Consider the following 25829-nt stretch of genomic DNA (forward strand, 5'->3'; position numbering starts at 1 on the left):
ATTCACAATGGATCCAAGATAAACTGGAAGTCTTACTTACTTTCCATTTGCTCTTAGCGAAATTCTTCTTGATCTGAGCACTGACAGACTCATGGATGTTCTTTTCCAGAGCAGTGTCCCCAGCAATCCTGACAAACAGAGTGTGTAAGAGTGTGTCTGTGCTGTGTGCGCGACATGGTTAGAAGTCGCATGGACAGCCACAGTCATGATCAGATAGCATAATACTCTCAACCTGGATTAGCTACCAAGTAAATCACTTAAATTGAATATTTAGGTTTTAATCAGATGATAGAATTAGTGCATTATGATAGAGAAGTATAAGGCCAGTACCAGGGGTGCTGCAGAGCCTGATCACAGGTGTAACGTACGTTGGGGTCTTTCTCCATCAGGTGGACTATAAAGTCTTTAGCTATAATAAAAAGAAAGGTTAAAAAAAGTAAATATTACAAAAGTCACCAGTTGCATGTGTGTTATAACATTTCATTACTTTACAAAAAATAATCTTGAGGTAAACTCCATATGCCAGAGAAGCGGCCGCTGCATCAATCGTATATTTGTTCTAAATATTGGACAGATCTTCGCCGGGAGCAGGGAAACAGGGTTCAAGTCCAAGAACCAGGACTAGGGGGAAAAATCAACATGGGATCATTGCCTTGGCTTGTGGGCTCACCACCTGTGAGGTGAAAGGTAGGGGTGGGATAACATATTTAATATCTTAGAAAAACTTAAGACATCACTCTTTTGTATGGGAAAGAGCTTGATTGGCTCTGGAAACACACACTTGGATAAGAGGTGGTCTCTGTCTTGTACTTGGACTTGAGGAGGTGAGAAGTGTCAGGTGGGTGAGTGGAAATTAACACGTCCTGGCTGCCTACTTCCTTTTATTGCTTGATGAGAGGGTCTGTGTGTTCAGCTGTTCAGAGTATTTAGACTTGTAAATGGCGAAGGTGTTGGAGAGGACGTTGTTTAAAAATGATTTAGATTAATGGTTTTTACTGTGAATAATTTCATCTTATTCCAGTATATATCAAGGCAATATTGTCTACTGAAATAACTTTGGCAACGGTAATTGTATATTTTAGCTCAACCTCATCCCTGAACGAGGATGTAATCTCAGCTAAAGTTAATGTACTTTGATATTCAATGTCACTGTCAGGGATGTTTTCATGACTGGAAGCGACAATAAAGAATCCAAGGTTGTTGACTTTTTCCAAAACATGTGGGATGTAAAGTAAGGCAACCAAAATTATATTTAAATTGTGTTTTATTTATTAATTATAAGTAGTATTAAATATGTATTTTATTTTATTACAGTAGCCTTTCTTACTTTATAAACCAGTATTTATAAATATATTTTACTTTCCTATTTTTCAATTTTGTTGTTTTAGGGCTGTGCCATCTGGTGGGCAAAGAGTGAAGGGGGATTTTTTAAAGACTGGAGGGGAAAAGAAGACCTTTGTTTGGCAGCTGATTAATGTCCTAGTATGTATATGTGGATAAACAAGAGCAGCACATTTGTATATTTATGTTAAATGATTCATGTCCAGTATTGCAGATGTATATGAGGCTGATGATTTGCTGTTATTGCTGTTTCTTTTATTCTCAATCTAAACTACAATATTGTATATATTAAAAAAAAGATAGAAAAGAATACAATTCATCCCATAAACCTGACCTAGTAAGGTTTTTGTAACTGTTTCTAATGAGAGTGAGCGGGAAAGCAACAGATGTAATTTGGTTTCACAGCAAAAAAACGAGAGAGGACGGATGATTCAGTACTCCTACCTGAATCTGAGATATCATCCCAGTAAGGAGAATCAAACTCATATTCTGCCTTCAGGATCTGTTCAAACAGTTTGGCATCATTCTCGTCGTAGAACGGAGGGTAACCACACAGCCTGAGACACACAGGAGAGCACACGTGTCATGGGTTTCTACAAGGAGCATCTCAACAGGTAAAAATTAAAATCGCTGAAGTTATAAAAGCAGGATGCAAAAGCAAAGGTCCACATCTTACAAAGTGTACTCACAGAATGTAGGCTATGACACCAATAGACCAGCAGTCCACTGCTTTACTGTAGGGTTTCTGAGCCAACACTTCAGGGGCTGAAAGAACAAAACAAGGTAACAGTTGAGTGGGACTGTGGTTGCAAAAGTAACTTACAAATTAGCTTGGGATCTTTTACGTGGCTAAAACGATACATGAACTTGAATGAGCTGTAGATGGCTTTTACTGAAAGATTTTTCCGTTCTTTACCGACATATCCAGGTGTTCCACATGCTGTCGACATCACACTGCCAGAGCCCTCAATCTTAGACAAACCAAAGTCACTGATCATGATCTTGGAGTCTTCGTCCATGCTGTAGTACAGCAGATTCTCCGGCTGCGTAGAGAGGTCACAAAACGAAAAACCACAAATGTTGATCCATCACACAAATTGTTCAACGTTTTTCCTGAACACACAAACGCACATACATTTTTGACTGGGGTTAGAAGATTTAAGCGACATTCATATCCTCTCACTAACCTTGAGATCACGATGTACAATGCCCATGTCATGGAGGTATTTGACGGCATCCAGAATCTGCTTAATGAGCTTACTGGCATCTTTCTCCGTGTAGAAGCCCTTCTCTATGATGCGATCGAAGAGTTCTCCGCCAGACACCCTGAACAAGGAGAGAGATAATCAGACTGGACTGGAAATAACGGACGGAGCCCACTGATTGGGGACAGAGACAGCAAAGTATTTTACTTGTTGATGGTTGCAAGATATAAAGTCTGACAATATGAAAAAGCTTGATGTAATCCTATTATTTTGAAAATATGTGTACATTTGAACAAGACAAACTACCAGAGAATGGGCATGAGTGAAAATATAAAAAAAGGACTTAAATAAAGCTCCTACTAATCTGAACAAAAAAGTTGGAAATAACTGCTACAATATTCCTTATGAAATGTACTACAGTAATATGTATCTAATAAACAAATGCATGAAGACAGAAGGACAGTATTTTATTTATCTATAAAAGTATTTTATTGTGGGAGTCAAAAAGGTCCATTGTTGTGGATGAAACCGCAGACAGGTTGATGATGTCTGCTTGATATTAGACTTAGAAGCCACAAGATGGAGACTTCACTCTATCTACAGATAATATTAAACACACACACACACACACACACACACACACACACACACACACACACACACACACACACACACACACACACACACACACACACACACACACACACACACACACACACACACACACACACACACACACACACACACACACACACACACACCTTGAGAAGGCAAGATCGAAACGTAAGAATTAAAGGAGGAGGATTTTTAAATAAGATTAGAGATTTTAAAAGAAGGTCAGAGCTGTGGGAGTCTGGTCTGGAGCATTCTGCATGTTTTTGACATTGTAAGGCCAAGGTGACAAAATGAATTGAATAAGTAGATCCATTACTGTGGTGAAGCACCGAGTGTTACATGAAAAAGTCTGCAACTATGAATCAGAGGGAACACATAATATATTGCAAGGACACACATACTATTATTCTCGAGAACGCCTGACTTCTATGTTTCTGATTTGACGATGACTGTGATCAATGCATAAATCATTTATATTTTCTGGAGCCTCACAGTAAACAGCGCTTCAGATCCTGATCTCTCTCTCTCTCTGACATTTCAGTAGTTGAGGTGGGTGAGAGGCTGACAGGTGTGAGGGCAAACTCCCCACTGGTGTTCATGAGTAGGCATACTGTAGTACAGTGTGCCGGTGTGTGTGTGTGTGTGTGTGTGTGTGTGTTTGTGTGCAATTAATGGCATGTGACGTGCGGTGTGTGGGAGAGAGTTTGAAGCATGCATCACACAAACCCACACACATGTGAATACTCACAGTTGCATGACAAGGTAGAGGTGTGATTTACTTTCAAATATCTCTTCCAGAGAAACAATGTTGGTGTGTTTAATCCTGTGAAGAGGAAGAGAAGACAAATAAGACAAGACATTTCTATGATAATAATGACTTTTAACCATTTAGATCTCGTAGGTAGGGTTCAGACAATCAGTGTATGTATCCACCGCAGAGCTCAATCCGACTGTAACAGAGAGGAGGCTACACTGTGTGCTGCCATTCAGCTCCCTAATTGGCTGAACTCCGTGCTCTGCTGCTCGTTGAGATCCATGGGTGCGGTGACAGGGGTGAAAAGATGACTCACCCAATCATGATGCGTATGGTAACAGTGTGTACCATACCTGAATTAAACTCACTGGCAATTTTATAAGGTACACCAGTACAGTCTTGTGCAATTAAATACAACGTTTGTTCCATAAATTCTACTTTTACTAAAGGTAAAGAACAGCATAATAAAAAGGTCAAATATTACCTGTTTTTATACGTAAGGTATAATATAGAGCATGTGGTCATTATTGCAAATTAAACCACACAAAATACTGATTTGAAAACTATTTTATCGATCTAAAAATGGTCCTCCAGAGTCTACGATCAGATCTGTATCCAGAGCAGCGTTCTGTTATTTTGTAATAAGATGGCTGCTCTGGATGCATCGGAGGACCATTTTTAGAGCAATAAACTATTATATGTTGTTTCAAAATGAAGAATGGGCTATTTAACAAAGCTGTGTAATAAAGTATGTATAACAAACTTGGTCAAGGGTCACATAATATTAAGTAAGGGTTAATGCCCTTCGAGGTGTCCAATTATCAGGTATTAATGGACGACGTGGAGGCGAAGCGCACAGTCCATTAATACCGGATTCCCGCTTACACCATAGTTAGTTAAGAAATAATATAATAATTAGGCCTTTTTATATCTTCGTGCCTTTTTGCGCTAAAATTAGAATGTTCAATAACTTGTTTCCCTTCGCATCAACTAATCTACTGGCACAAAAAGTAATGCGACACTTACACATGATACGCAGTAAAAACGCTTGACCTTGTTGCCGCTGACCTTTCAAAAGCGCAACCAATGAGATAGAAGCTTTGAGTGTGACGTTTACGCTTCCTAGGCAATCAGAGAGCGACATCAAGCCGGGTAGAAAGATGGAGGAAAAACGTATTGTGTGCCTGAGTTTCCTGGATTAATGTCATATCTTGGAAGAAAACGTAATGCTTGGAGGTTTATAAGCATCACACCAGGTTTGTGAATAGGCAGTTTACGAGCTAACGGTTGTTATAATACTAACAATGGTTTAGCTGTTTACTGGGACTCTGCGCCCAACCTCAAGGTGAGCCCAGCGCAAAAAGCTTACCATGTGAAGGTCTTTTTCTCTTATTTTTCCTTTTTATATCTGTTAAAGTAGATAGAAATAAGTGTCTACTATTAGATTGCATTCTTTTTTTTTCACCTGTGCAGACAGCTTCAAATGTTTACTTGGAGTTTCATCTAAGTGTCCATATAACAAGGGTAAATGCACACCTATGGAATGTACTCCAGCCAATCAGAATAGACTATTTGCAAAGATTTTGGTATAACATTCAATATTGAACAACAATGCAAACATTTTTGTTTATTTGCCTTTAACTGTTCTTTAGAGGCCCTTTGGGGCATAATGAGCAGCTTGTTTGCATTTTGCTGGAAGCATTTGGGGGGCATTGTTTATTGTTAACTACGATGACCCAAGTGTCTCTTTTTACATCAGGACAATTTTAGGATATTTGAGGACGTAACGTCTGTTTTTTGTTTTTAACAATATAGTTATTTAGCGGTTGTTTACTTTTCAGTTGTGCTTTAAAACTCACTATTCTTTTGGTATTGACCAAAAAATGCTCATATGGTTATAATGTTTTTTATGTAATGTTCCATCTGGTTCTTGTCAATTTTATTATTATTTATTTAGATAATGTATTAGGTTGCTGCTTGTGTTAAGAAGTGTGGCTTATTTAGTTAAAAACATGTTTTGGTTCTAAAAGTAAGGTACAGTTAAAAAAAGTATTGTTTTTATATTGTACCATAACTAAGTATCAAATCAATTTTGATGCCTAAATACATGCTTACCTGTGTGTGTTATCATCTCATTACCACCTTGTGACAACTTTAATACTCTCAGTTAAGTGATGCGTGGACTTTTTTTGTAAACAAAGAAAGGTTATGTTTACATTCCGTGTCTCACCACAAAAGCACATTATGTGCAGCCTTGAGGTGTAGCAAACATGTTGGATGTATTTCCTTTCTCATGAAGCCTTTGCAAAGCCGATTTTTAGAACATGTTGTTATAATATTTATTTACGTGTAACCCATTCATTTAATTTAGTATCCGGACTTTGAATCTGTGCTTGAGGGTAGGAGAACAAAGACAACACTTGTCTGAGCTGTACCGGAGCTAACTGTGTATGAGTCAGCGTGAGCTCTTACTGGATTACAGCAATAACTCTTATCCAGATTGTAACAATACATGGACACCTTCATTCATCTGCTTAGCTCAGTGTGGAAGGAGAGATACATCCAGTGAAGGAAGAATGATGGATTAAGACTGGGCAGACACGCGAAGTGTGTGAAATCCAACATGCACTTTCACATACAATTACAGTAGGTCAAACACATGCAGTAAAGGTGCATTTAATTTGAGTTCCTGTGGTTGTGTGATTGCAATTAGGTTATGGTGGACACTGGTCATGGTGATTGTCAGCTGAAATGCCTACTGAGTGCTGATGATTCATCTGAACATACATAGAAGTCAGCAAATTAGAGTAAAGAGTTGCTAGCTCAAACTACAACTGACCCCTGGGTGAAATTGGCAGATCCACTGATTCTTAATCCATATTCTGTTGAGTTTCTCAAGTAATTCCGAAAGTTATTGATTTACTTAAAGTGTAATTCCGACACAAAATCATCCCATGGTCTTTTTCGAATAAGCCATTGAGACAGTTTCTTTCGTGTATGAACTATTAACGGAGAAATCTAACAGCCAGATGTGGTTAACACTGATTACAGTAGCATGATAAGAGACCCTACACGTAAAACTTAGTTAGCGGACCCGGAGTTTATAAAAACAGTGTTTGAAAGACTAACTTACTGGCCCCGGTACCTGCTCTCGTAGTAAAGTCCATTCAAGTCGATTACCAAATGCAATCCAAAAGGAAGGAGCCCATTAAAGCTTCGTTTTATGTGTCAGTGACTCTTCTCATGCTACTGCAGAGGTTTGGTGTTATTTTGAGCAATATTAGTGGTTAAAAAAGCCGTTTTAATGCCTTCACTGTGATGCCCCGAGCTAATCACTGTTAGCCACTTCCGGCTGTAAGCGAGTCTGCTGGATTTCTCCGTTAATACTTCAAACAAAAAATTATACTGTTGGGAACTTTTGCTAAAACTCTAACTTTTTAACATACCCAGTTTCAGGTCCTCGGGCATTAAACTTATTCTTCCTGTAGTTTTTTTGCACATTTGCTTTTTTATTTTATTTGGTTTTCTCACAGCTGTGACACAGTTTTTATTTATTTATTTAGAAACACAAATATTTGGAGTTGGAGCATCGACCCACTTGACATTTCAAAAGAGGATCATTTGGTTCTATATCTGCTCCAACACACACTGGGCCATTAGACGCTAAATTGATAATATATTTACTTCTTTCCTATTATGCAGTTTGGAAACAATAAATAAACACCAATAAATTGCAGAGGGAGACATGACAAGAATTATAAAAGAATATCAAGATGACAGGTTTGGCTCGTCACAGGAACGAGAAAAGGAGGAAGCGTGGGCCGTAAAATGTCCTGCCACCCTTCAGTCTCAGCATGTTTATCACAGAATAACAATTTTATGTGCCAAAAACAAGAAAGCAGCTTTACTTAACAGTGAGCTTGAGTCTTGTGGGGAGGGATAGAAAAAAAAGTAGACAGTAAGTTTCATTAGATTAGTGCAGTGCCTGCACATCCAAACAACTTCACACTCGACACTGCGCTTCCTTGGATCCTGAACAATAAACCTGCCGCTGACATAGTTGTGTCCCCCAGTGATGAAGTATCCGTGTCTATTGCTAACAGCTAGCTATTTGGGAACAAAAGCTGCTCCAGTCTCTCTTTCCTCATCTGATTTTGGGATGCATTGTAGTAAGCTGTACTCAGCATACCATTCGGTGGTGTAAAAGTTAACCAGGGTACCCTCTCAATACACTACAGTGTGTATATAATACACTACTAATAAATATGTCTCATAGATTTCAAGAGCTCACACATGACAAATGTGAAGCAAATCGATCTGTGTTTGTCGAGAAAATTGAAGGACAGACAGACAGACTCCTTCCATTTTAGTTAGATGGGATAAGTAGTAGATTGTCACAAGAGAGATTTTCTGTAAAACAATTACACATGTACATTATTAATTTAGTGTTATCACTTCAGACAGAGCGTTGGTTGTGTTTGGCTGCTGTGTTTAAACAATTGGCTGTGATTATACCTTCAACTGGACTGAATAATTTTATAATAATATTTTCAATCTAATGATTTCATGACCTTGCTTACCAAAGGAAATATTAAGATACAACACTATCTATGTTTGAAATTACACCTATTTAAAGCATCAGAAAGTATCTGGTTCTCAACTCCTAAATGCTGCTGGAGATGAGACAGATAAGAGCGGTGAATCTAAACAGTAACGTTGCACACTGTTAAACCAAAACAATGATCTGATAAACAGAGCTGAGGGTGACTGCAACATCAGGCAATAACTACACTTAGTCATTTGACCCATTGATAACATGTATATGATAAAATGTTGATTAATGCAATTAATGAAATATCCTCAGTCAGACCTCGTCCCGATGCTCTGTGTACCGAGGGGGAGTTGGGGATGACGTGTTAAAATGAGTAATAAAACCTTTGTGCGAGTCTAAACAAACTCCAGACGAAGCAAGCGAACCATGATTCTCAGGCCAAGTTGAACTCAGTTCACTACATTTGTCAAAATTTGTACCTGCCAACTAAGCCCCACCACTCTCATTCCACCAGCCTCACCTCAGGACGGATCATACTGTAGCTGTATATTGGCTGAGTTGTGTCTCCTGTAACCCAGGCAACAAGAGCTCTAAAAATAACTTGGGACCCAATGTAGATCAGCCATTTTCAACATGGCCTGTAATTTCTCACATCTGAGTGTTATTATTGTCACATGCGTTTGTCTTTGTTTAATAAAACAGTATAACTCTTGCAGAGGTAGAGAGAAAACATGTGCATGAGCTGGGTGAAGAGGAATCATTTGAGGTAGTTTTCGTAGCTGTGACGCACCTGGGCACATGACTTTGCATAGCAAGCAAAACAACTTATATTTGCGACATGATGAGTCTATGAACAAAGGTTAAAGTATTTTTAAGTGTTTAGGGCAGATCAAAGAACAATTGCACACCACTGTGATCTTCAACCTGATTATGCTAAATCAGTTGATATATAGATCAGTAAATATATATATATATTTTTTTTCTTGCTTTTATTGTTGTGTGCTCTTAAGTTACAGGGTCGTTTCACCTAAATTACATCAAAATAACAATAATTTATTACGTCAATTCAATGAGGGTAATTACTATTGTCTTTAGCATAACTATAGTGACAGCATTGTACTGTAGTGCTGCTTTTTTGAATTTGAATATACTGTGATGTTTTAATTCTGTTTTACTGCACTAGCTGTAACTATATTCAGTGTCTTGTATCAGCTTGCCTGATGTTGCTGCCTCTCGGCCAGATTGTCACTGTAAATGAGAATTAATTCTCAATTGAATTATTTGATCATTTACATGTATAAAAAAACACTGCACACACTGCATTATTTTTTTTCCCCAGAAGTTGCTGGTTAATCCACATGACTTGCGGTCAACAGGTTTCACAGGAAAAGTTTCTTAAGAAGAAACTAGTTCCACAGAAACCACTTCACGGTGTGGTCTGTGGCTTTTCCAGATTAACCAGGACATTGTTTGCTGGAGTATGAGCTGGTGTTGAATTTTCTACCTAAATGGCTAAATACCAATATAGGTTAGAGTTGGGTTTTTTTCAGTAATTTGAGTACTGGCCCTTTCTGTACTTGGATATGGATCCAAGGATTACAAGCTTATAACATTACTACGATATATATATGTCAGTTAGAGATATCACATATGTGATATACAACATATATGATATCTAGTAATGTGATAGAACTCACTTAATGCAGTAATGGAGATACAGTGATGAAAAATTTACCATCTTGAACCTTGTAGCTAGTATTTCAAATGCAGGCTAATGCTGCACATCACCAAGCATCCCAAAGGTTTATGGTACAACACTGACTGTATCAAGAAACCTTACTTTATATATCATTAAACAGCTGATGATAGCTTGTGTTATATTGATTAATTATTGGGTACATTATTGATGGTTTGTCATCCTCCCCGGTTTCAGACATCCAAGCCCATCTCCATTTATTTCTTTACAGTTTTATCAATCTCTGATACATTAGAGCCTTCGTTCAGCAAAAGTGTGTCCATTCTTCTAATTTCTCAAATCATAGAATTGTACTTACTTGTGCAGGACTGCTATCTCATTCTCAATGCTGTTTTCCTTGCCCTCTAAGGCCTTCTTGGGGATACACTTGATAGCCACCAATTTCTGGGTCCTCTTCTCCTCAGCCAGGACCACCTCAGAGAAAGCTCCCCTGAAACACAAACATGCAGGTCAGCTTGTCAGACCTCAGCACATTTATCTTCTGGTGTTTAGGCTGAGCCCTTCACACGCATCTTTGACAATGTGGGAAAAAAAGAAACTCCAGCTTTGATGTTACTCAGGCAAACTTTCGTGATAACCTGACTTACTTACATCAAAGTACTGGTATAAATTCTAGGCTGCTGATGCCAGATTGTGTTTATTTTTAACTTCAGCCTCCTCCTTAAGTCTTTGGGTTGCTGCTGAGTCACGTTTTGGAGAGTGGACAACTTGGTGGGATAAATTGGAAGCACCGATATCAAATGCTTAGTTTATCTTGGTGACAATTTTTGATACTTGCCCAAAAGTGTTTAAAACTTCACTCATCAACCAAATGGATGGAAAACACTATTCTCTGATAAAAAAAAATAATAATACAGAAAAAATATCATCTTAGTTCAGTACTTTATATGATGGTATATGTGTATACGTATGTATATTAACATAACCGAGCAGATAATTCCATGCATTATTGAGTTTCAGGATAGAGGTGGACTAGTAGTAACATTATGACTTACCAGGTATTTTTAACCATATACAACTATATAATGTTGTATGTATTTTGTGTCTAATGCTTTACAGTTAAGACACGCTGAAGTATGCACAGCTAAACTAACTGTGCTGTGCCCCAACACCAATAAACAACTACATTTCTTTCTCTTTTTTCTACACGTGTCTCCCTGCCAACTAAAAGCAATAAGGCTAAAACAAGTGTCTTTTTTTGCATTTTCCCACGACCCATTTAACAGCAGATTCAGACATTTCTAAAAAACCTCTGGCGTTTTGGCTGGGGTCCAGAGATTGTTTTCTTTGACTCAGATCCAAAGCTGTACAATAAGTGCATGACAATAACTGTGGAATACCCCACAATTACAGGTTTCAACCGAACATCCCACCAATACAATTAGTAGTACGCACATTACTCCACGCCACTGTAAGTTCTATATTGTGTTTTTGTGTGGCAGACATATTTCTCCATGCAGTTGATTTAATGGTAAACAAACTCTTAGATGTATTACATGTGTGAAGTCTCTGGAGGATCAGGTAATATAGTGTATAATGTATACATTATATACACAGTATAATGGTTGAAATAACACACAGTCGCTTTAAATTGCCATGCCTTGTGATAACTTTTAATTTAAACTTTATCGCAATTACTAAACGAGTTGAAAATGTCGATTTTGTTTTGATCACATTGGTGTCAATTATTAATGTGCATATAGTGCATTCATGATTCTTAATATCATGCTCTTAAGGACTAAACTGTAGGCTTTACCATGACACGATAACATTTTGATTTGTATGACCATTATACTATTGTACATTTGGCAATATATTTAAATCTTGCTACATTAATGAGAGAAAGAGCTTTCACACACTATTATCTGTGTACTCTATTGTATTACATACACTTGCCATAGACCTATTTCAGATGGGGAAAACAGAGAATGAAAAAACACACGTGTATATAGGCATTCCAGTAATTAGCCCTGATGTAAAACATCTGTTTATCCTACAAACACAACCTTATGCTCTTAAGTTACATTCATGGCTTATGGGAAGAACTGTAGAGACGAAAAGATTCTCATCTTTACGACTTGCAAATGTCACTTCACTACACTACTCAAGACAATTTTGTGATTGCAGAGTTTGGCCAAATCTTTCTGAGTTTATTACTTACGATAAACCATGTGATGTGAATGTGCTGCATTGTATAAATACATTTATAGAACTGAGGTGTTGTTACATTCCTGGCTGTCATGAAATGCACTTACAGTAACTGCAGGAGGTAAACACTCTTTGTCTCTATTTAACTGCTTAGAAGATGGCAGGAGTGTCACGTGGTAACAAAGACCATTTAAACCTCATCTGAGGAGAGCAACATCTCTGCATGAGAGTGGAGGCAGTTTTATAAGGAAGTTTGCACATCAGATAGTTCTCATTCTTCCTCTTATGTTTCGCTACCATTCACGCTACATCAACTCATGGTGAATAAATGTGTTTGTTTTGGAACAGGCTATTATCTAATCATTGGGGCATCAACAGTACACAGAAGTTAGGGTTTGGTTCACATCCTGGTTTAGGTGTCACTGTTAAGTTCAGTACAGTGGAAAAAACAAACAAATACCATTGAATGTGTGTTTGCATGCTGGATGTGTTTCAATTCACGCACCCTACAACGCTGGAGCAACGCCAACCATGTCCTTGTCTTAATGCCTCTTTCCTAAGAACTTTCCCCAGGAATTAGGAACCTTTTGAGGATCTTATTGAGGACCATTGACTAAATTCATTTCTGGGGACTTTATTTGATCCCCCAAAAGTCTCTGCTTGGGGGTATTACTTCAAAAGTAAAGTTGGGGAATGTTTTAGTTCGATTTATACACACCTCCCTCTCTCTATATTGCTTTTGTAGCTGACCGGTTACCCAGCTCCAGCATTTAATTTGCACTTGCAACCGTGCAACTGACTTGCACGCCAATCTGCTTGTTGTACTGACCTTTAGTTTTAGTGACACGAATACACACACTGCTACAGCCCTATCTAATCCGTACACTAACAGTGCTGCCAATAAATGTTGGCAGCATCAGCGTCTTCAAACACGTCTCTGTCTCCTCAAATGTTGCAGGAAGATTGAAGGAAAGTGAAAAGTCGTTAAGATGTCCTGAAAATACCTGCTGGTGCACTTTTGCAAACTGTGTGTTTGTGCCGGGTGAATGTCAGCTGTCTTACAATATCTCGTCAGCCACATATAGCTGTATGTGTAGCCAGAGAGGAACCATAATCATCCAGTCACTAGGTTTGCAGATACTTTATCAGCTCTACAAACAAGGAAGGACTCCATGGTTCTATGGCACTGTGACAGGAAAGGAAAGTGCATGACCTACAGAACACAACTCCTCTATGACAACAACGCCTTCTTAAGTGTAGAGCAACTAAAATCATGCTTAAAATGACATTTTCTAAATTAACTAAAAAGAACCTTCTCTTAGTCAAAAATGTTGAAGAAATATTGCAGTGGATGTTTTTTTCCCCTCATAACTCAACCTAAAAGGTGCTTCATATAATATGTGAAACTGTATACTGCAACATTATTGATGGGTGCTTTAATAGGAAAATAAGTGTGCACTTTCTGAAAGTGCATCAAGCACACAACATGCACTTTCTGACTTGCAATAATTGCAAATGGTGCTGCTGTATTTACATTGTCTAACCCAAACAACTGAGGTGGATTTGGAGATTTACAAAGTGCATACAGCTGCATTTTAATTTTGTACATTTTTGCTCCACATTGTGGGATTCTCAAAGTCTTCTGGTACTTCAGAATTCTTTATTTCATTTGGAAGAGCAACAACAATAAAGAACAAACACCAATGAGTATAGCCTGCCAAACGCAACCAAATCTCAAGAAGATTTTGTCTGTGAACCACCCATTTTCTCATATTTGAGGCCTGGTTTACAATTGCACAGTTGTTATTGGGTGCCTCGAATGTCAATCAAATGCGTCTGTGCGTAGCTCAGCCAATCTTATCAATTATACCAGATGTCGAATGTAGAGCAACAGAAATTTGATGAGGAAGAATACGATGGGTCAGAGATATATGTGTGCACGATGGCGTTGAGGGACTATTGCCAACTGTGCAAGACAAACATGCGGGAAGCGCTATATAAGGACACTCTACAGACATGTTTTTTTATCGGAAAAAAAAACACAGAGATGCAATCCGTAGATGTAAACAAACTACAAGCTTTGGTGTGTCGAATAGATGTCGTCATCTCTTGTCGTCCCTCCCTGTTCCGTGGTTACCTCCCTGAGTCAAAAATCGGAACCATGAAATCAAGGCTACCGAGCAACCCAGCATGCGTATACCCAGGCTACAATGAATATAGGAAAAAAGTACACTTAAACGAGTAGTAATAGTAGTCATCTAGCATGTAATTAATTAATTAATAGTTAAGTGCATCTTACTTACAGTATTCAAATCTCTGATTCCTTAACATACTTTATCCAGAGTGATCTACATACAACTTCTCTGATGTTATTTACCTTAAAAGCTAAACGCTAACAGAACACTGAGGGAACCCATTTCCTGATGAAAGTAACAATCATCCTGGGAGTGAGGCCTTGTGGTCACAAAAGTAAAACTGTCACGGAAGGCCCATTAGCTTTGGCAGAAATCCAGCTGTGTGGAGGAGGCTGTCAGTGCTGCAAATTCCTCTGTAGCATCTGGAGGATTTAGTTGACAATCTCCATGCTCCCACTGAGGGGCTCTGGGGAAGTGTCAAACAGTGTTTCACACAAACATTGGGAAGATCTGAGAACACTAATGTGTCCATGGATAGTCCCAACATTGCCTGGTTGTTTGCAAGATAACCCGCTTCTAGTGACACATAGTTGTTTTGTGAAGTAATGACACACTGCAGCATGTTTCCCCTTTTTCAATTAATCCCCTAATTAAGAGAAACAAAAACTCTATTTTAGTTGGACTGCAGACAAAGCCTCTTTGTCAGAAACAGATGTCTTTTACCTCTGACTTCCTGTCCCCAAATGGTGCTGAGCATTGTTTTCATGTAAAATGCAAAATACTTCCTTCTTTCTGAATGTAAGTGAACTGCAGCTTAGCATTTTCATTGTGTTGGGCAAGGATCATTAAAGCCTCGTCACATGTACACAGGCATTTTTATTAATGGGGTTTTCCCTCCTTCATTCTCCAAAACAAATGCCATCCATACAAGCACTGTTTTAAAAACATCTGTCCCAATGAAAATGAAAAAAACACAGTCTGTAGGGCTGTCAAGCACATGCCAAACCAACAAGCAGATTACCAGAAGGCTCCCTGGATGCAATAGTGCATTGATCGCTCCTTAGCGCATTCTGAAGCCTCTGTTCCTCAATAAGTTTGAAGAGTAGCAGTACATTTATGTGTAAACATGTTAAAAAAAGTCCTGTTGACAAGGTTAGAACCAGGAAAATGGGGTTTTAAAAATCTGCAATTCCATTCAAAAATATCTGTGTTCAGTGACCTAAACACAGGTTGCGTGTGAATGAAAGACCAAAACGTACAGAAAACACTTTGTTTAAAAAAAAAAAACCTGTGTCCATGTAGGTCTAAAACAACACTATTTAAAACAGGTGGATACTGCATAGTGTGGCATGATAGCAAGACTTATATTAAGCTATTGGCTGGCAGTGGTCTACATAGTTCTGTCCAGTGCCACTTTCTTACAATAACAACTCACTGTTGTATCCTCCAAATGATAAATGCTGAGATTAGAGATATTAAGAGTTTTCATTACCACTGGTGAGGAGAGGAGATTAGCAGGAGGAGACTTTGAATCATGTTCACATTTTATGTTTGTTAAAAAATGCTGACATTTTACAACAAAGGCACTGTTGAAAAATGTAGGTGGGGAGAAAATGAACACTGAAGCCCTGTCCCGCCTCTCATTGGCTCACTCATTCAAGTGTCTTTCTACAGCCTACATTGGAGAGCCACAATATTTACACTATAAGGGTGTAAAGGTAAAAGATGCCCGTGTCCAGCTGTGGGAAAGATGTTGCACTAACCTGATTGGGGCAAAAAATACCTTCTAAACCCAAACACAAGTACATTTTTACCATGCCATTGAAACAGTGTCGGACCGGAAAATATGAAGAGCAAAATTGTGATGAATTTTTGATGGGTGCTGAGTAGTGTGGTAAGTTTGCTGAAAGCTTAATCCTAGCGAAGGTTTCAACTGGATTATAAAGTGAACAAATGTGTTTGCTGAGCTGTTCCTGTTCCTAACAGGACATTCATATCACACTCATGGGTCCTGTGTCCAGGAAGAGGATGCACACACACACAAACACACACACACACACACACACACACACACACACACACACACACACACACACACACACACACACACACACACACACACACACACACACACACACACACACACACACACACACACACACACACACACACACACACACACACACACACAGTACCACTGCACAGCTATTAGCCACAAAACCTCAATAAGGACACACTTACTGTCACTATCTAAACAGTAGGGCGTGTTCGCAGACATTCACTGTGCAAATACATTACACAAGAGTTTAAATATAGACACACAGCAACAAAATGTAAATGCCTGAAGCCTCAAACCGAGTAAATGTTTACATGCCAATTTAACAACATATGGACATTGAGCTATTGTGTACAAATTCCGTGTCCTACACAAACATTGAGCAAGAAGCATTCTTTTTACTTTCACTGTTCAAAAAGTTCAAATATTAGCATAGGTCAGTAATCTCTTTATAACATCACTCTTTATTTGCCTCTGAATAAGTTAATAGTTTAATACAGACTTGGCATTGCTTAGATTTGGTCGCTAGAAGCAACTTTTTCATTTGTTTATCCAACAAGATCTCTCTCAGTGCATGAAAGTAATTTAAAACCAAGGGATTAGGATCACACATGCCAGCCTGCATGCACTTGTGCTCACTCACATACAACAAAGATTAACAGATAACATATATGCAACTATGTACTAGCAGACCATTATAAGAAGCTGTGAGTAGTTATAGATAAAACGAGCCGGGCTCTGATGATTTCCAATGACAACAAAAAAAGATGGTCAAAATATTGCAAACCATCAATGGCACATACTTTTGAATGCAATCATCACAATACAAAATAATTTGCATTGTCTTTTTGCAGAGCCAAGCAAGGTGCGTCACTGCCATTTTTTGTCATGACAGCTGTATCTTGTTCTTGGATTTAGCCGTTCAGTCTCAGTCTCTTTTCTTTTTAAACGGATACTTTGCCAGCAATCCATTTCCTGTCATCCAGCTGATGTTGGCAGACCTCTGCTGCTCTGCTTCATGGGGTTTTCCACCACAGAGAGAAGCCAAATGCTGCTGATCTGCACACACGCTCACTGTCATTACAAAGAGCTGGATTCAAATCAGCAAGATATCTCTTTAAGAAAACAATTTTTGTCCTTTGTAGCAATCGGCTATGTTAGGTCTCTGTGCTAACACACACACACACACGCACACGCACACGCACACACACACACACACACACACACACACACACACACACGCTTTTCTTGTATGCTTTGTTGTTTTGAGAATACAGAGCTTCCTTGACTATCTGCCACATCTTTTTTTCTCTATAAATCCCACATTTTTCAAACTCCAAACAAGTGTGCCATCTGTCCTGCTGAGAAGTTGGTCAAGAAGGTATGTAAGCAGATGACAAAATGGTAACTGTGGAAAGTTCAGAGAGACATAGGGATCGACCATCTGGTCCAATCAGAGCTGAGAGATACCCAACTGTGATCCTGGCCCTGAAACAAAAAAGACCATCTTTGCTCTGTGGGCCCTCCAAACACAAGGTCTGCAAAACCAAACCTCCGTATCTGAGAATTAACACAATGTAAAACAACATGATGCAAACAAGCATTTTGAGCAACGATATTATGCTCCAATGCAACATTGGGGAAATGAGAAATTTGAATTCTACATCTCTCTAAAATATTGAAGGGAGATTTTAAGAGCATAATAATTCAGTTTGGATGCCTTAGTGAAAAGGAGAATCCTTAAAGCTGCTTCAATCAATATTTTTATAACAATCATGTAATAAAAATGACAGTAATAAGAAACAATAATTTATTTGTTATTGTTGTATATTGTATATAGTATATTTTCTATTCTTATTTTTTATTTTTATCTTCTATTTTATTTTTAATTATCTTTGTTTACCTTAGATAAACTAAGGGTCTGTGTTGTCTGTGTCTATGTTGTAAGCTACTGCTCACGTGAATTTCCCCGCTGTGGGATCAATAAAGTCTATTCTATTCTATTCTATTTAAAAAAAATATAACACTTAACAGTGCCGAGTGGGCCATAATTCTTATGTACAAATCATGAGTTTTCCTCTGAGCAAAGTCACACTTGACAATAATAAACAACATTCCTATGTTGTTGATTATTGCTTTGGTTAATTCTGGATGAATACATCCCAAATATCGCAATTATAACAAAAGGGGTATATTTGGTCACCTTTGAACTGATAAGAAATCTGCTGGTACCATCATGTATTGCTCAGTCTCATTTTAATAATCCCCTAATATGAGTATTGCCATGGTGCTGGTATGATTGACTCACTGCCAGTAACTTCGTCCTTTGGCCGAAGACCTCAGCGCACTCGACACCGAGCTCACAGAGAGTCAATGTCAGAACCACATTAAGAAATATAAAACATAAATATTATGTATTGATATCAGTTCCAGTAGGGATTATGCTGATGACAACATTTGAACATCTGGTGTCGAAATCTGGTGTTCTGATACCATGAACCATTGAAAACACACATTTTCACATTTTCAGATAGTGCTTAACAAAATGCTAACAACCGTAAATCTAGGTATACATAACAATATTTTGACTTTGCTAATAGCCAGTTTGTGATGTTCATTGTGGTTGTGTTACAGGATGTTGAACATTGCAAAACTATGTTTGAAGTGCCCTGGTCATTCAGTATTCTTTCTAGTACACAGATAATTATAATCCACTCTGCATCTCTACACAGACTCTTCGCCACATTTAGCTCTTTGTTTTTGGTTTCATGATTTGTGCATTTACTAGTTCAATCTAAAAAATGCTCCCAACAAAGTTTACAGTATAGGCCACTCGTTTCAGCCAAAAGCTCTGATAACCCCTTTGTTAAACAGCCAAAGACAGACTAACTTAGCCAGTATCTGCTAAAGAATGTTGAACATCTAGCAAGCTAAATACAGATAATTTGCTCAGAGCAAATATCAGATTTAAAAATGTCAGGCGGCCAGAAATATGACCCAGATGGAAGGATAATGTTGCTCTTTGGTGGATACAGGCAATTGTATGCTAACCCATTAGCCATTTAGTGGCTCAATTAATACCACTTTAAGTGATTTATTCTCCATGTAAGAGAAGAATAGATCCAACTTTCCCATTTCAAGTCGCTTAGTCAAAGGAATTGCTTTGAGACACACATGAAAAAACAATATCTCTATCCAAATGGTATAGTTGATTGCAATTAAGCTGAAGAGCAAAGAACTTGCCTCCCTAAGGATTTCTAGGACAAGAGATAAAAGGCACAAGGAAAGTCTTCTCAAGCCAGTTTGCTGATATGTGAGCAGCTTGTAATGTAGAGAATATGGGCAAAAAGGATTATAATAATTGCAAAAGACTGTGGGAAGATGTACATGACAAGCCTGCAAGTGTATTTAAAATTGTTAGGGGGGATATATTGCTGTGAGCAGATGGAGATGCATAAGTGGGCCAAGCAGTAGGCATATGTGTGTGTGTGTGTGTGTGTGTGTGTGTGTGTGTGTGTTTGTGTTTGCGTGCGTGTGCGTGTGTGTATTCCAGGAACTGCATGCTATGCCAAGCTGAGCTGTGCTGTGCTGAGACACAGGCTTCTGTTGGAATTAGGTCAGGGATGGGCTAAAGGGCTGAGGGCGCCATAAGCAGGGATGGATCTTCAGGATTGGGTTTGGAATTGTTCCAGAATTAATCAGTAGCTGACTTTTGTATTTATGTATGATTTTATATTCCTGTAATGTATCTTACTCTGGTTGACAACTTGGCTTAAAGATGACCGGGAGGGTACCTGCACACTTTTTGAGCACAATTGAGGTCTGATCACTGAAACATGCTAGTACAGCTAGTAGTATGGCCAAAGTGGACATTCTATCAAAATCTGAACAATAAAAAATTACAGTATTTCAGAATAAATCAAGAATGAATACTTTGTTCTCTAATTCTGATATATACATATAAATTATGGTGAGAGTATGAAAAAGACTGAGACATAAAAAGAGAAGCACGGAGAGAGACAGAGATGAAAAATAGATGAAGTGGGACAGCTCTCATGCTGGGAGACTCATCTGCTCTATAAAGGTGGCTGTTTCCTTTTGTTGGATCCACTTTGTTAGTCGTCATTTTGAATTCATTTGATTCTGACTCAGCACACAAACACTGAATAATGAAAGAGCAACAAAAATAGTACACAAGTCAGCCTGGGCTAAAATTCACTCAAACATAATTTCTGGGCTCCTCATAGTGTCTGCACCTTAACTAAAATGACGTAGACAGATGGATGGGTGGTCGCAGGCTGCCTAGCCTACTCACAAATTGACATCAGGAAGATAGACCTCACAGCAACGAAGCAAATTAAGTTTAAATTTAATCTGACTTGAAGTGTCACTGTAACTTGTTCTTATGACCTGCAGTGCACAGGGATTAATACAGTAAATAAAGTTAAATGAGAAAAGTCAGAAATACTAGTATAGTATAGTAGTAATATATTACATCTCCACTTTAAATATCTAACTTACATTTGGAGACTGACATCTTGGAAGCTCCAAGACACTAATAATAATTGGTAACATCTGTCACATGGCCGTTTGTTAGGTATTTCAGGAATCTTGAGCACAAACGCTTCATAGAGATGAATACTCAGACCTATCCGTGTTAAAGAGCTATTTTGTTTGTTGAATAGTTCCAACATAAAGAACATTCTGGGAGGAAAATCAACCTTTGGTAATTACGTACAGAATCTGCATTATTTTTCTCATGTCATATTTTAATTCAAGTGCATTTGACATTAGGCCAGAGTCAAATCCTCCCCTCTTATCTCACAATTTATGGTCTTTCACAAAAGCCTCTGCAAGCACAAGTGCACACACACAAACACCACAACGAGAGTCGAGTTATTGAACCTTTCCACTCGAGCAGAGAGCCCTCAGCCTGAGTGGTAAATCAGCTTTAAAACCTGTGTAATGTAGCTGAGAGCGAGAGAGTGTGAGGGCAAAACTGGAGCAAAAGGTTCCTCTTTTGACTAACAGATTGTGTCCCAGCTCAGATTAGAGTTTGCGAATCACGAAACAACAACAATCTGTGTGGATTCTGGGTATAAGATTCAAAACATTTAAAGCATCAACAAGAAAGTATTATATCTTTAGCATACTTATCTAATGAAAATATTAGGGCGGCCCCCTTATAGTCGACCAAACGTTAGTCTACCAGAAACATCATTGGTCGGACCAGATTTCATCCGTCGCTTGGTCAAAAACAAAACAAAAAGATTTATTAGGAAATGCGCCTTTTTAAAATAAATAAAAAACCTCTACAGTTAGACCATGGGGGTATTCAATTTGAAAGGACAGACAGACAAAGTGGCTGGGCACACTCAGCAGCAGTCCACGTTAGTTTACTTGTAGCCCTCCTGCCGTTGTCTCGTAGCCAATAGGCTATATGCACGACATACAGTACTTGGACAACCGAACAAAGATTGGTCCATCGGCATGGTGGCAAAAAAATGAGGAACACTATCCAAAATATTGCAAGAGCAGCTAAATGTGTGCACTCCATCCCTTTCCACGTCCATGCAATTGGAACGCATCTTTTCAGAAGCGGGCTTCATTGTGAGCGAGACAAGGAGCTCACTTCTCCCCGACAACGTGGACAAACTTGTGTCTCTTTCTAATAATGAGAATTCTCAGAACAGAGGGGGGGGGGGGGACAGTAGAGTCCAGTAGGCTACTGTTAGTTGTTGATAAACATGTACGCTATTTCCATTTGCTTCGGACTTCTGACCACAGAAACAGTTCTTAGTTTATTTTAAGAAAATACGGCTAGGCAGCGGCCGCGCATACGTTGGTCTGTTCATTTTGCTTTTGCACTAAAATATTTTCTGATATCTGATTAAGTTTGCTGTGTGCCAACTTATTCATTCATTTTAAACAAAAGGAAAATATTTTTTAACTCAGTTTTACAGGCTGCTCTTTTATTTATCATGTTTATTATTGTGTTAGTGTTACACATTAAGCAAGTTAAGTTTTGCTGTGTTCTTAAGGCGACATGCTTCGTGTGTGTGTGTTAAGCATGAACGCTGATTTAAAGTTATTGTGTTGGTATTACAAGTTAATAAGATGCCATTATATTGTTTTGAAAATCAACAAAATGTTATTTCTTTCCCTTGCTGGTTGTTTGACACATTCATTACTCAGCGGGACCCGGGATTCCCGGGAAATGTGCTACTACCGGTCGGTTTTGAATTTTTTGGATACATTTATTTATCTATTTATTGATTATTTGAGAGTGTATTTTTCATATATAGCAGCCTACACTAATAATAGATACTCAATAGGGCTGTGCCGGTGATGGAATGATGACAGCGTTGGTAACATACGTCTTGCTCAGCGTGTGACGTGCACTTGGAAATAAAAATGTAGGCCTTACATGGAACAATTTGTCGACTAATGTACCTGAATGACGACTGCCGGTCAACCAGGAAAATGTTTTAGTCAGGGGCAGCCTTAGAAAATATCCAGCACTCAAACAGTGTGTATTTCATCTGTGTGGTCAATGAGGAAGATAAGCTCACTCTGACGTAATGCACAAAAAATGCTTGAGAAAGATTTTGAGAGATCTTAAGTCTGTCAAATAAAAAATAAAAGCCTGTGGGCGGGCTGGCTCCCTGCTTTGTAAAAAGAGAAATTTGTGATGGGTGGAGAGGGGGAGTTGGGAACACTGAAGGCAAAGTTCATCAAGAAGAAAACCCAGACAGGAAAGACAAACAGAACAACTATGAAAAATTTATTACAAACATATGCGGTGGTGGACGTATACAACAGTGCAGAAGAAGCTATAAACTATAAGCAAAACAACTATTGCCTTCCCTCTCTCTTTCTCTCACTCTCACACACACACACACACACACACACACACACACACACACACACACACACACACACACACACACACACACACACACACACACACACACACACACACACACACACACACACACACACACACACACACACACACACACACACACACACACACACACACACACACACACACACACACACACACACACACACACACACACACACACACACACACACACACTGCTTCATAAATCGATTGTGGTCAATAAGCTGATCATACGGGCAGGGACTACTAGGTCACTGTCTGACATGAGTGACAGGGACCAATCCATCAGCCCTAACGATTTTAGATGATTACACCACGCTCCCTTACCCTCCACTTCCTCCCATACTCCATCCGTCCATCCCCTCTGTGTTTTGCAATGTATTCTGGGCTGAAAATGCAGAGAATTTCCCCTCTCTGCTCTTGGCATTCATTCAACTGTCAGAAAAGGCAACATGGCCCTTTTGTGCAGTTTGTCATCAGTAGAGAAACCTCACCGCCGGCAGTCGAGTGTGGGAACATTGAAATAAAAACAAAACACAGAGTCACTATTTGCAAAAATTAAATTTAAGACTCTTTATAAAAATTTATTCTACAGTATATTACAGATTCATGCATCTGTCTTAGACCTGTGAGCTGGTATAGTTGTTCGAGATGGAAAAGAAAGTAGAATCAGTGCACTGCTAAAAAATAGTTTCTGCTGTCATTTAGAGTTACAGTAAAATACAGAGAATATCAATAAACATTTTCCAAATACGTGACCTGTGAATGTATAGGCAGACACGTTTGAACAGTGACATACTGAACAACGTATTGCATGCTGGAGAGTGCAGGGTAAGTTAATATTTGAAATAAAGACAAGGGGGGAAGCCAAGGGAATCCAAACTCTCCAAGCAGGGAGGTTGGATGGTTGGGCATGTGTGTGTATGTATGACATGGTATAAAAGGGGTTTTATTTATTTATTTATTTTTTTTGTGAGCAAAAGCAAGCAGATAATTGTGACATATAGGGATGTATGTTCCCAACATTTTAACTGTAAGAGAAGATCGTGATTTGGCTGTATACTATGTCTTATTGACAATAACTCTGAAGTGGATCAAAAGTTCAGCCTTATTCTTAGTTATGTGTCCTGATTCACTTACAGAGCTCAACAGTGACTTTTATTACTAGCCATGATGTTGTAACCACCCAACAGAGATTTAACATGAGCTATGAGATTGTGAAATGAGGGTTTAGCCACAAATTCCTATATCAACCTTTGTTTTAAGAAAAAAAAACATATTTTATTCACATGTCATGGAGAAGTTCTACACTGCTCACAATCCTAAAGTGTAACAGCAACATTTCTGATTGGTGAAGCTCGCTGTTACCATGGAAATTTGTACCGCAGTCGTTAAGGGCTAGTGAGTTTCAGCTACCACTGAACTCTAATATCGTTACGTACACAGTCTTTTACCTTTGCTTCTTTCGATATTTATGGTCATGATTCATCTTGTATATCATTTAAAATCTCTAAATAAGGATTACTGCAATTTCCCAGCTTGGGATGGATAAAGTATTTCTATTCTATTTTCTGTGAGTGAATGCATGGGAAATTCACTTATGGAACTGGATGTGATGAAAACCAGGCGGTCACTGGTGAGCTCAGTAGTGAAAGCTTTTATTTCAGCTCAAAATCAAAGGGTGACAAGACACACTGGGATCCCTGTTCCACGGCGAACACAGTGTGAAAACCAGGAAACAGGGAGCAGGTGACAGGGATGGGGAGCCAAAATGGAGCTAGATTTGTCACAGCAGGGATGGGGTTTTGCGCGGAGTTGAATAGAGAAAGACACAAACAGAAAGACAGAGAAAGAGAGAGAGAGTGACAGAAAGACAGACAGAGACAGACAGAGACAGACTAGATTAACATAAGTAACCGAAATGAGAAAAGAAGGAAGGCAAAAGAGGATTTGAGTTGATTGCGGTGACAGTGCTGTTGCCTGTGTGTGCATTATTAATTCCCATCTGTTTTGATTACAAAAACACGTGGCAACAGCTGGGGATTCACAGTACAAACTCGAGCATGTTGCTGTATCATTACTCTTTGCATCACTAAAGACCGACATGTTAAAGTAATCATTTGTAACAACTATTTGTTTTTGTTTCAGCCATGTGGTGATTTGTAACACCTACAGTATATCTCCTACTTGGTCAGTAAAGTATCAGTATAGAAGGCTCCAGAGATAGGAACACTGGTATAGAGAAATGTCTATGTGTGTGTGTGTGTGTGTGTGTGTGTGTGTGTGTGTGTGTGTGTGTGTGTGTGTGTGTGTGTGTGTGTGTGTGTGTGTGTGTGTGTGTGTGTGTGTGTGTGTGTGTG

General features: G+C 38.7%; 1 protein-coding gene across 2 annotated transcripts in view; it reads right to left on the reverse strand.

Annotated features, from left to right (window-relative positions):
* Positions 1–25829, reverse strand: part of camk1b (calcium/calmodulin-dependent protein kinase Ib) — a 38825-nt gene that overhangs the window by 3867 nt on the left and 9129 nt on the right. For both annotated transcript variants that reach the window (XM_083938850.1, XM_083938849.1), the window contains 8 exons: positions 10522–10653; positions 3910–3984; positions 2529–2667; positions 2258–2384; positions 2031–2106; positions 1786–1898; positions 331–409; positions 41–128 (listed from right to left, as the gene is read on the reverse strand). In XM_083938850.1, coding sequence (XP_083794976.1) covers positions 41–128; positions 331–409; positions 1786–1898; positions 2031–2106; positions 2258–2384; positions 2529–2667; positions 3910–3984; positions 10522–10653 — 829 coding nt within the window. The remainder of the gene's footprint in view (positions 1–40; positions 129–330; positions 410–1785; positions 1899–2030; positions 2107–2257; positions 2385–2528; positions 2668–3909; positions 3985–10521; positions 10654–25829) is intronic.

The sequence above is a fragment of the Echiichthys vipera genome (genome assembly GCF_963691815.1).
Source record: "Echiichthys vipera genome assembly, chromosome: X".
Classification (NCBI taxonomy): domain Eukaryota; kingdom Metazoa; phylum Chordata; class Actinopteri; order Perciformes; family Trachinidae; genus Echiichthys; species Echiichthys vipera.